This window comes from Phaethon aethereus (genome assembly GCF_964289735.1).
Source record: "Phaethon aethereus genome assembly, chromosome: 2".
NCBI classification, from domain to species: Eukaryota; Metazoa; Chordata; class Aves; order Phaethontiformes; family Phaethontidae; genus Phaethon; species Phaethon aethereus.
The window spans coordinates 88,537,727-88,550,444 of record NC_138582.1 but is presented as its reverse complement, the minus strand read 5'-3'; the positions used below and the strand labels follow the sequence as shown (position 1 = coordinate 88,550,444).

Here is a 12,718-nt window from a genome sequence, read left to right as displayed (position 1 = left end):
ATTCAAACATTATAATTAAAATTATGTTAAAATGTGCCTTCTGAGAACTACAATAATCTGAAAAACGACTGTTTATTTCTGGGCCTAGTTCTCCACCATATAATTCTAGTTTATTGTATAATAAAATTTGCAAGTACACAAGGAGAAAATTACGGAATTCATAGGTCTTATTAACAACATAACTGGTGCCATATTCTCCAGCATATTATCACTGTCCCCTATATGCACTCCTGTAGAGTTCAGATTGGGCTTTAGATCCTGAAGGCCAAAGACTTTACCAACTTCATCGGAAGCAATCTGTGCCTATGTAAAAGACAGAGCGAGGCCCAGAGCAGGTAGTGCTGACCAAGTCACACCCACACTGTAGTTTTTAAACCCCAGCACGGCTGATTGTCTTCAGTACCTTCAGATTTCTGGTCCCGGTTTCAGACAAGAGCAAACAATAGGTTTGTACTATTGAGCATCAGTGGTCTCCAGTGAGTTCAGTGAACCGAAGCAAAACAAAACAAGCTGATGGTTTGACAACTGATGTGCACAACATAACTGATATACTGATACACTCCTCCTGTTCGCTTCTTTGCATGGTTTTCAGAGGATCCCTGGGCAGAAGTCTAGAGAACATGTCTCTCTCCCTCTTAGGAGCAAGAGCCAAGATTAAAGTGGTGACTTCTGCAGCCTGAATGGCCGGCAGAAGAGTGGTGCTGCACTTTTCCTGCCAGATGCCTGACCAGTGGCTGGCCAGCAAAAGCCAAAGAGCTGAGGCAGCGTTCAAAAGCATAGTTCATCCTTACTGCTTTCGGGTAATGGGGTGTACCTTAGCCTGAGCACAACCCACAGAGTAAATTGCACTCTGTGATAGTGATGAAATTAAGGAGCCCAAGTCTCTTCCCATGGACATTAAAGGGAGCGGGAACAAATGTACAGTTTTCCGAAATGTCTGATAGATTTTATTGGGTATATATGCAGCCATGCTCATTGCAGCAAGAGAGGACAGATGATATGATTTGTTCTGTTTCATGTGCATGTGTATTAAAATAGCATTACTTAATAATTATATGTGCATTAAGACACTCATAACAGGCAGTGGTAACAATTAGACACATTATTATATTGCAAATGGAATTTTTCTTAATTTATTCTAAAGCTATTAAATATGTTTTTCAGTTTTCTACCAAATTATCCTTCCAGTCAGTTCTGCATGTTTTTTAAACTAAAATGAAATAAAAATCTCATACAATTCACCTCTTAGTAAATACTGACAGTTTGAACATATGAAGGAAATGTGAAAATTAGTAACAAGAAATAACTCAGTTACATGTAATAGAGACAAAATATCACCTTTCATGCCTTTGCAATGTAGACTTTTCTGATTAATACATTCTGCTGTTGTGATAGACGCCTTGACAATGACTGTTCTCTGTTTTTGCAGATATAAAATGGAGGATTTGTAAACTTTACTTGGATAATGCCATGTTGATTGGTGTACTTAGTGGTTTGATTTTTTTTCTATTGCCTTTTTTTTTTTTTTACTCACAGCACTTAAGTTACTGAACATGATTTGTTCTTATCTTTCTTATACACAACACGTCTTTGCTATTTCAGAGCATGTATTCTTTAGGAACAAGTATACTTTCTAGCACTGCAGTTTGCTACATACTAGGATAGTCCAAAAAGTGCATTTCAGAATCAAGGCAACACTCCTCAGATCTTGAATATATTCAACAAAAAAGCCTCTGTATCTTTTAACAGAATAGTTATATAGACATATATCTACAAATGGAGTTCAGTGTGGCTGGAGATGTAAGACATTTGTGAATCAGAAACAGATGAAGGGTTTAGGACAACTCTACCACCCCTATATATTCTTATATTTTAAAGATGTTCAGATTTTGAGTTTCAGCCCTAGTTTAGATGATCACTAAAGCAATCATTAGTACCGGGGAAAGTATTCTTTTTTATCTTTTTCAGTGTTATTTATTTTGTGTTTGAGACTTTGTTCTGTTAAATCAGTGATCCATTCCATTTTGATATCAGTAATAATACAACCAGGAATTTGCCTATTATGCCTTCTTTATGAGATGCAAGTACTTTTAGGGACTCACTGAAACAAGTGTTTCTGTTTTAAAGCAGTTGAAAACTGAACATTTGTGAGAACACATCTCTGACTCAACAGTTAGGCACGTGCTCATTCCATTGATATTGACACAATTGTTTACATGATTGAACAAGTGCCTTGTCAAAAGCAGATTTGTCATCATCTTGTGAAATCCCAAACAAACGGAGGAAGATTAGCATTTGCTTCTATTTGCCTTTCTATGTATGTTAGAGTAAATATGTAGTGTAGTCAAACAATGAGATGGAATAAACAGTTGTGCCAAGTGGCTTGGATTTACAGGTGCTTTATTTCACAATATTTGGCAGTATTTGGTGGAGGGAAAGAATTGGGATAAAAGGAGAAAGAGGTTTGAAAGTGTTCTGATCCTCAGAATAGCCTGTGGCTAACCAGTCACGTGCATATGATGATTTATTTTCTTTTCCTTGTTTTTTTCACTTCTTTCCTATATACTTAAAATCACATATGAACTTTATGGAGGTACAATAGGGGAGAGCCTTACTGATACTTCCATCTCTGATGGAAGAGATTAACAGAATGTAGAAGCTATTTTGATTCAGCAAGAAATGGCAGAGGCAATGGTAAGCATCTCATGTTTTGAAGGACTGGTACAGTCCACATTTAGAGACGGTCTTTTAAGATTAGAAAATTTTCCGGGGTCTAAATAACCACCAGATTTCAAAGTCCATATGGCAATATTTCTTCTTGTAGCATCTATCTGTATTAACACTTAGAAGGTAACGAGAACTGATGACTAGTTTTTCCCAAGTTCCAGTGACCTATTTAATCATCTTTTTCTGTCATGTTCCTGCATGTGCAGTTTCATATCATGTTGGCATCATTGGACAAAAAACAATAAATCTGTTCTAGGCAATGGAAAGCAGATATTTATTGTAATAAAAACAAGTCTTCTGAAAAGAGAAAGTGAGTACATAAGTATAAAATTGTTGTAGCTGGGTAAGGATAAGAATTCAGCTCAACAATAGCTGTTGTTTACCTTTGTTATTTAGATCTTACTCACGCATGTGGTATTAGGGAAGTTTAGATTCAATTTATGTAGAATGAGATCCTGAAATAGGGAAGAATGTACCTGAAATTGACTATAGGATAATAAATATATTTGAAAAGTCCAATCGACATTAGCTGAAATTTTCTTTGGAGTTTTCTCAAATGGAAATTGTTATTCTTGGACCTCTATGTAGTACCATGTGAAACTAAATGGACTTTGGATGTTTCAGGTACTTCTGTGGTGCAAGTTACTGCTACCGATGCCGATGACCCTTCATATGGAAACAGTGCCAGAGTAATTTACAGCATACTTCAGGGACAACCATATTTCTCTGTGGAACCAGAAACAGGTCAGGAAAATTGTCATTATTTCCATATACCATAAACTGTAGACTTTTTCTTTCATTTTAAAAATCTTAGATCACCTAAACATTAAATTTTAAAAACTAATTTAAATAATATTTATTGCTTTTCCCCCTCATAATTTATAATTCTTATAATAAATATAAAACCTTGGAGTTATTACAGCTGACACTATGAAGCATAAGTAACTTCACAGTGGTACTATTGATAGCTTAAGGATCTAAGTAACAACATTTCTGGTAAAGACAAGAATAGATGTTTGTGTCCTAGAAAATGTTGTTCTTTTTTTCTTGATGGTTCTACTTGGACTAATAAAAGGTGTTCTTTCTACTCAAAAACCATATACATAAATATCTTGAATCATTTTTAGCATGAAATGTAAACTGGAAAGGGAGATGTGATGTAGAACAAAGGTTCTGTACTGAAGACTATTTATAAAGCTTATGAACAGAAATAAGTATTTTAAAACATGAAATTAGTATTTTAGAAATATATTTCACAAACTAATAAAAAAAAGATGCAACAGATTGCTGCACATCAAAAATAAAGAGATCATTAACAATTTTTGTTTTTTCTTTATTTATTTAAGGCATCATCAGGACTGCTTTGCCAAACATGAACAGAGAGAACAGGGAGCAGTACCAAGTAGTTATCCAGGCAAAGGACATGGGAGGCCAGATGGGTGGATTATCAGGGACCACCACCGTGAACATCACTTTAACTGATGTCAATGACAATCCACCTCGATTCCCCCAGAGTAAGCGGCATTTAATAGTTGCCTTGCATTGTAAGAGCTTCAAACTAAAGAGTTAAGCAATCACCATCTGGTTTAATTTAGAGTAAATCTAGATTATGGGGCACACATGAACAAAAGGCTTATGTACTGATTTATTCACTATCATTAAGGCAGTATATTAAATGTTACAACATTTGTTTGTTAGGAAAACAGTTACATGGTCAAATATAACGGCATCAAACCTGAAATAGTTTCCAGTACTATGGGAGGGGTGGTAGGTGGACTCATAAGAGCATTAAAGCAATGTTTTTCTTTTTCCTTACCTATTGCTTAAATCTTACATATTCCCCCACTGGAAAATAAAACATGTAGTAATTCTAGATATGCAGAGATGTTTGATTTGTAGTATCTGCTTAAATATTTAATCATGAAGAATGTGGAAAAGAAATTACTTGAAGGGAATCAAGCAGATTTGTACATTTCCAGTTACAGTGCTACAAAACCTAATAGAAATTTCCCAAAGTAACGTAAATGTAATTTAACTTTTTTTTTTCACAGTTTAAGTTTACCAAAGCCTTTTATAATGCTTTTTAACTTCTGATAGTACAGCTTTCAAGAATTTGTATCCTCAAACTAAAATACAGAACCATTCTTGCTCTCTATGTAATATGGAAATTTTAAACTATGTAGCATCAAACTTGTTAAAGGTTAAGCATTTTACATACATTTGAGGCCTTTTGTGTATATTGGAGCTGTAATATTTGCAAGATGGTTCGGACATAGTTAATAGCTAAGGGATTTAGTGTATCCTCTCCACCCATTCTTTCTTCTGTATAATGCTACTAAATTCAGTAGTTACTGATGATCAGCCTTCAGGCTCAAACTAACAGAATCAGCTTCAAATGATTCTGATTTTGATGTTTCTTTATGACACAAATGTACATAATTTTGTTCAATTTAATGTTGTAATTAATATGTATGTGTTTAGCTCAGATGTTTATCAGCATGTGATTTCATATGCACACTCAAAATAGAAAAATCATGAACAACCGAGTTCTTACAGTTTGTGCATTTCCACAGAGGCTCTATTCTGGACAAAATTTATTGTTAATTTGTCATTTTATGTTCTTTGGTTTTCCACAACTTTTTGATTTATTATTTTTCTTGTTTCCATTTGTATATAGAGGATTATGGTAGTTCCAGTGCTGCATAGGTGAGGAACGCTTTATTAGTCCTCTCTGGACCTATTGAGGACAACTATTCGAAGAGGTGTCATGTTTAAAGCTTTACAGAAAAGCTAATTTCAACAGTTAAATTTAAGGCAACATATAAGCATTAAACATGTATATTTATGCTTTTATTTTTCTTGTTTCTTAAAGAGTGTGTTAAATTAATACACACACTTCAAATGATGGAATCAACTTTCTAGACCAACCTTCTACGCATTTTTTCACCTACACAGCACTGGAACTGGCCTTTGCTTTAAAGAAACTTCTAGTCTTACTCTCATGGCGGGGAGAGGGGTGGTGGCTGTTGTTTTGTTTTGTCTTTCTCTCTACTTTCTCTCTGCCAATAACTAGATACTGCTAGATATGAATATATTTTTTCACTGTAAATGAAAGCTAAAACATTTAGAAAGCTGATTCATTTTACTAGATATATGACAGTAAAAATAGATACTGACTTTTAAAAAAGTCTTTATGTTTAATTTCAAAATACAAACAGACATTACAATGATTCCCTATTTTAATAGAGTTCAATAAGACTACTGGAATTGATATTGATTAAGTTAAATTATTCTTATTCTGTTCCATTAATAAAAACCAGATATGTATTAGGTTCATGAGACAATCATATTCATATCAGATTTATAAATTACCAGGAAAAATATTAAAAGGTCCATTATGTTTTCACAGTACTCAGTAGTGTATTACAACTATATGTTTCAATAAAATGTTTCATAACAGATTGAACTTCTCCCACAAGACACTCATGTTAGAATTGTGGAAAATTCTACATATTGTATTTTACCTTATGTTCTCAAAAAAACTCAGAAGAGCCATTAATTTCTCTGTTGTTTAGATTACAGAGCAAGGACTCTTCAGTGTTTTTCCCCTCTTAAAGTTCTCCTGAAAACCATACAGGTAGCAGTGGCTGTTCTTCTGAGGAAATATGATAAAATTTAGAATGTTATCAAGGTTCTGCACAGAAAGGCTGTCAGAGACCTCAGATATTGGATCTCTGTTTCAGCTGTAGTATTCCAAGTGTTCTCAGAAGTAAAGAGATGGTGTTGAACAATGATAAATGGAAAAAGTGGTTTATGGACTTAGGAGCCTGAGTCTGACTGAAACTCAGTGCATCTGAGTTATGGCAGCCCATGTCTCCTGTGAGACTATAGCCTGTATTACTCTATAAAAATATTTACCTTTACATTATGTGCCTATTCAAGAGTAAATGGGAAGAAGGGTAAACATGAATAAGATGGCTTTTTCATTTTTTATGACTGACTGAAGTATTACCAGCCACAAGTGTGTAGACTTTAATCTTCCAGCTGATTCCCTTAGTATATAGAAAAGCTTTTCCTTTCCTTGATCCTCCCATTTTCATTCCTGACAGACAAATGAAAGAACGTCACTCACTGGAGTAAATGCAAACACTAAATTACTCTCCTTGAGGAAGAAGAGAAGTGAGAGAAAAAGGATTGACATCAGAGCTTTGCAAGAATAGTTCTAGTTTGGTGCAGTTTGTTCTGATACAGTGTCTGAAGGTGCACTGCATCCCATACCTAGTCAATGCATTAAGTGTCTTCAGTGACAAAAATAATAAAATGAAGAGTCTCATATTATGCTGGAGATTTCTATAAATGGATAGGTTATACATAAAATTCTCTTTCAGATTATAGATTTCTGGTTATTTTCACATTGTTTTCACTACCTTATTAGCAATTCAAGATATGAGCTCTTACCACTTTGTAGACTAAATGAGTTGGCTGTTGCAGCGGGAGTCACAGTAGCGTCTACAAGGCATAGCTCGGGGATGTAGTTTTAAGCACTCCAAAAAGAAATATGGGGAATAGTTGACACGCCATAAAACTAATTATAACACAGAAATATTAATTGGGAAAAAAAAAGTGGTCTTTCACCATAATCTCACGTAGTACTGAATAAATACTAAATGGGAGCAGAGGCTATTTTATCTTCTGTTTTTTTAACCATTAGGCAATTACAGAGAGAATATACACTAACACAGCAAAGTACACAGATTTAGGTATTTGAGAAAGGTAATGAAAATGTCAGAGCAACTGCAAAATAAATTACTTGACTGAAACACCGGAATGTAACTGAACAAAAATAAATTCATATAAATAGAATGTGCAGTGTATATGGCCATAAAGTATTAATTCTGCTGCTGTACATGAGTTTCATATCAAAAGCTACCTAAGCAAAATTATAAGAAGAAATTAAATTTCAATATTTTTCATTCAACATTTAATTACAAACTATATGTGAATGCTGCAGAGGGATCTGGTCAGGCTGGATCGATGGGCTGAGGTCAACTGTATGAGGTTTAACAAGGCCAAGTGCCAGGTCCTGCACTTGGGTCACAACAACCCCCTGCAACGCTACAGGCTTGGGGAGGAGTGGCTGGAGAGCTGCCCAGCGGAAAGGGACCTGGGGGTGCTGGTTGACAGCCGGCTGAACATGAGCCGGCAGTGTGCCCAGGTGGCCAAGAAGGCCAACAGCATCCTGGCCTGTATCAGGAATAGTGTGGCCAGCAGGAGTAGGGAAGTGATTGTGCCCCTGTACTCGGCACTGGTGAGGCCACACCTCGAATCCTGTGTTCAGTTTTGGGCGCCTCACTACAAGAAGGACATTGAGGTGCTGGAGCGTGTCCAGAGAAGAGCAGCAAAGCTGGTGAAGGGTCTAAAGCACAAGTCCTGTGAGAAGTGGGTGAAGGAACTGGGCTTGTTTAGTCCAGAGAAGAGTCTGAGGGGAGACCTTATTGCTCTCTACAACTACCTGAAAGGAGGTTGTGGTGAGGTGGGTGTTCGTCTCTTCTTCCAAGTAACTAGCAATAGGACGAGAGGAGATGGCCTCAAGTTTTGCCAGGGGTGGCGTAGACTGGATATTAAGAAAAATTTCTTCACCAAGAGAGTGGTCAAGCATTGGAACAGGCTGCCCAGAGAGGTGGTGGAGTCACCATCCCTGGAGCTATTTAAGAGACATGTAGATGCGGTGCTGAGGGACATGGTTTAGTGGGCATGGTGGTGTTGCATTGATGGTTGGACTTGATCTTAAAGTTCTTTTCCAACCTTAATGATTCTGTGTTTCTGTGATTCTGTGTTTATTTTTTTGGATTTTTGCCCCCTTTTTTTTTTTTCTTTTTAGATTTGGTAAACTATAAAATAACGGAACAGAAAAAAACAGTTCTGTAGAATGAAAGTCTCAAACATCCCAATGAATAATAGGGTTTTTTTCAGTGAGTGTTGCCAACAACAAAAACAGTTCTTTTATCAATGTAGCTGGCTCTAAGATAGTCTATTAAGAGGCACTGATAAACCTCACATGGCTCACCTGTGCTTTCCTGAAGATATGATAAGATCATGTTGCCAGTGGCCTTTCCGTACTGCCTCGCCACTGCTCTCTTCCCATGATACTTCCTGAACGTACAAAACTAATAACTCTCTTTATGGACTTTTCTGTACTACTTATTTGTAATGAGGTATGTATGTGCTGCCTTTTGGGTGGCCTGTTCAACTTTTTCCTGGTGTGGTTGATGGCCTTTACCACTTCCACTTTCGTGTTACTGTTGACTGAACTATCTTTCTACTTCACTTTACTTACCTTAGGAAGTTTCTAAGTAAAACGGCAAATTGTGGAACACTTAAGTAAGGCCAGAGAAGAAAATATTTTTCAATAGAGCTTTGATGACTTAACTTTCATCTTTGGAATGACAGCTGTATCTGCATTAATTTAAAAATCTTTTTCTGAGAATTCTTCACAGTACATTATATGTCCCACGTGTTTTCCTACCGCATGTTCTGACAGATGGGACCAGGGATCTCAACCGTTTTTTACAGTTTTCACAGTAAGGCTAGGACATAGAAAACCTAAATGTATGGTAAGATATTTATTTCAATTTATTGCAGCATGTCTGAATGATGACAGCTTTATTCCTATGTTTTTTATCAGCTATAAGACACCACAATAAAAGGATACAACTGAGTTAGGAAAACTAGCACAAAACCAAAATTGCCATGTCCAATATCCTAAATATGAATTAACTGCTTTAACAAGTATAGGCACACCTCCTGCTTGTGGATTTTCAAAAAGCTATCCCTGCATTAAGATGTCATTCAAATTTATTTAATATTGTAACTTACTATCTAAATTTTGAAAGCTGGAATGTCAATCTGCTGCTTAGAATTGGCCAGTGAAGTCAGGAGATTCTCTTCTTTGTATTGCTTCCATGATAAAATAGATGTAAAATATATCCCAAAAGATTTGCCTTAGATTTTAAGGGCAAAAAAGCAGAGTGAAGCCTGCAAAGAACAGAAAGCAGTCTTTCGGGTGATGTTTCAGGAATGCTATAGACAAGAAAAGTATGGACATAATTGATTCTTCTTTGGGATAGGAGAATGGAGGTCCTTTTCTGTCCTATTTTTCTATGATTTTGTTTTTCTACAATTTTTTTTTTAATCTTTTACCTAAAGTTTTCCCCTGCGTAGTTCTCTGCCTCATATTTCTCCCATTCTCCCAGTATTAAATGGCAAGTTCTCTAGAATAAAAGGTACACACGAATATGTAATTAGCTATTGTGTAACACAGTGTTACTTAATGCATGTGTAATGGCTCGTGGGGCTCCTGAGTGGCTCTTTGTCTCTTTGACAGGTACCATCCACCTCCGCATTCCCGAGTCCTCCCCAGTCGGGACACCCATTGGCAGCGTCAAAGCCACAGATGCAGACACTGGAAAAAATGCAGAAGTAGAGTACAGAATTATAGATGGCGATGGAACAGATATGTTTGATATCGTGACACAGAAGGACACACAGGAAGGCATCATAACTGTGCGAAAGGTGTTTATTAACAACATTCACTACATGATTTTGGTGTCAATGTTATGCCACAAATGTTCATTGGAAAAAAGTGCTTAGATCATGTGATGACATGCTCTAACTGCCTAACACGTGCAAGCATCCCCCATCAGTGACTGAATGGTACCATTTCCTTTCAAGATGAACTGGAAATAATAGGTGGTAACAGTATCTGAGATGCAGCATAGGTTTAAAGCATTATTTCCAGTGAAGTATGTAAAAAATGGACCATCCCCAATGTGTTAGTACTAATTATCTCTGTGATTTCAAATACAGACTTCTTTAGTATTCATGTAACCTATTTTCTTCAGCAAGCAATATGCAGTTCATTCACTACTGAGAGACATTTATCTAGGAGGTTCTCATCAACTTAGGTGACCAATGTATGCCAGAACACAAATGCACTTGCGGAAGCTGAGTCACAAGCTACACTGTTTTGTTGCTGTTTCCAACACATCAGCTGGTTAACATGGGAGCAGTGAATAATGATGGTGTCCCTGATTCAGACCTTGCTTTAGTTCTGCCCTTAGTCTTGTATGTCAGAGCACTTTCAGAAGTGTAGATCTCACACTTAGAAATACCATTCTCCTGCTCCTCAACAATTTCCCTGCCAGAAGGCCCTCAGTCCTTTTCTTTGGGATTTTGAGATGTGTTTCTAAAGAGTTCAGGCAGTATTTCTAACATAAAGCACTGTTTATATTAGCTTTAAAAACACATCCTCTTAAGCACAGAATAACAAATTAAACACTGCTATAAAATTTATCTCCACATCTCTTGTTAATGGTAACCAAGGAAAAGATAAGTTCTGCAAAGATCGAAATATGTTCCTTTCTAATCTCTATGTTCTTCTATGTTTATAGTTTGCATTGTAGTTTACCTGGGAAGGCATGAAAATACAAAGTTTGGGACCTGATATTTTTCCTTCTCCTAGAAGTTTGTGAAGGCTTCTCTTGAGTTATCCTTTCTTGCTTGCTTCAGATTTTTCACACAGACTATTATATTAAATCAATACATTTTTGAGAAAACAGTCTAATAACTGGATCAAGCATAAAAAATTCATAAGATATAACACAGCAGCTCCAAAAATGTCACCAATAAATGCTAATGAACAAAGATCTTCTCATTTTGTCATTAGCAATCTGATACATTTTACAATTTTCAGGATGATTTCTCATACTGATAAATAAGTGGCTTATTTGGATAGTGCAAACAGCATTAACTAGCAAGGAAGAAGACATGCTTAGTTTTTTCATTTATGAAAATATTCTTTATTTTTTATTATTTAGCCACATTGGTTGTCATTCTGTTTTCAATGGTGAACAACTACAAATAGCTGGTGTTCCTTTACTGAGCCCTTAAGTTACTAAGTCTGAATTTAATACCTGCTGCAAAAGAACTTTTTCTATACAAGTTTTTCTATACAAGTTCTCACAGACAATATAATTGCTTTGCCACACTTTCACATATTTGGGCAACAGTTTTGTTCATTACTGTTGATATGTTGGAATACCTGTATAATCCACACATTTTATATTCGTGTTTTGCAGCATAGCCTGAAGAGACGTCCAAACTGGATGTGAATGTACTAGTAACAAGTTAACTACATCTTCATGGAGCACCTTCTGGCAAATTAAGCCAGTTAATTAGGATAAAGAAGGACTAATAGGGCTTCTTTGTTTCTAGGCTTGAAGCCAGCATCCCTTAACAGCAGCATGCTGCACTTCATAGACACACCAGTAGTCTCAGATCTAGCTTAAATAGCAGTGCTGTGTTGCATTTCTCAATTATATTAATAAGTATTCTCCCTTCTGCGCTAACTACTTTTTTAAAACAAGTTTTGGGCAGTGGGGAAACTCATTCTTTCACTGGACCGTATCTTTCTGCTCTTAAACAGAATATTTAAATCTCTAGGCTGTCACTCTGTCATCTGCCATGAGCACTAACTTGTATTTAAAAGCAGTTAGGCAGAAAAAACAAGTATTCTACCACCCATTTTGATGAATGAAACCCACCAGTTTGATATCTCCCTGAGATTTTGAGGGAATTAATGAAGTCTTCTTTGTGTCAGAAAAGTAGATTCTGAGCTTGCTCATTTCCTCAGTATCATTAATTAGCTAACACTTTTCATTTATGACAGTTAGAAAAATTTGAAGGAATAGAGGTTCCTTTCTATCCAAAATGGTTTCTAATTATAACCCTGAACCTTTCCTCCTTCCATTTTAATAAGGAACTACTGACAAAAATGTCAAATTTATTTTGAAAAAAAAAAAACAAAAAAACCCTCTGATGTTGTATTCATTAAATGAAATGAAAAGGAACAGGATTAAGCGCTTACCGTTTCTCTGGATATAGAGAACTTTGACACACACTGTCCTTAAAAGAAACCTAAAACATCCCTGAT

At 36.0% G+C, this 12,718-nt stretch overlaps 1 protein-coding gene across 1 annotated transcript in view; it reads left to right on the top strand.

The window, feature by feature from the left end:
• LOC309417815 (cadherin-10) overlaps positions 1-12,718 on the top strand; it is a gene marked incomplete at both ends in the record, with an annotated part of 62,244 nt that overhangs the window by 30,746 nt on the left and 18,780 nt on the right. Inside the window, 3 exons of the mRNA XM_082015381.1 lie at positions 3,352-3,471; positions 4,074-4,241; positions 10,112-10,299. Coding sequence (XP_081871507.1) covers positions 3,352-3,471; positions 4,074-4,241; positions 10,112-10,299 — 476 coding nt within the window. The remainder of the gene's footprint in view (positions 1-3,351; positions 3,472-4,073; positions 4,242-10,111; positions 10,300-12,718) is intronic.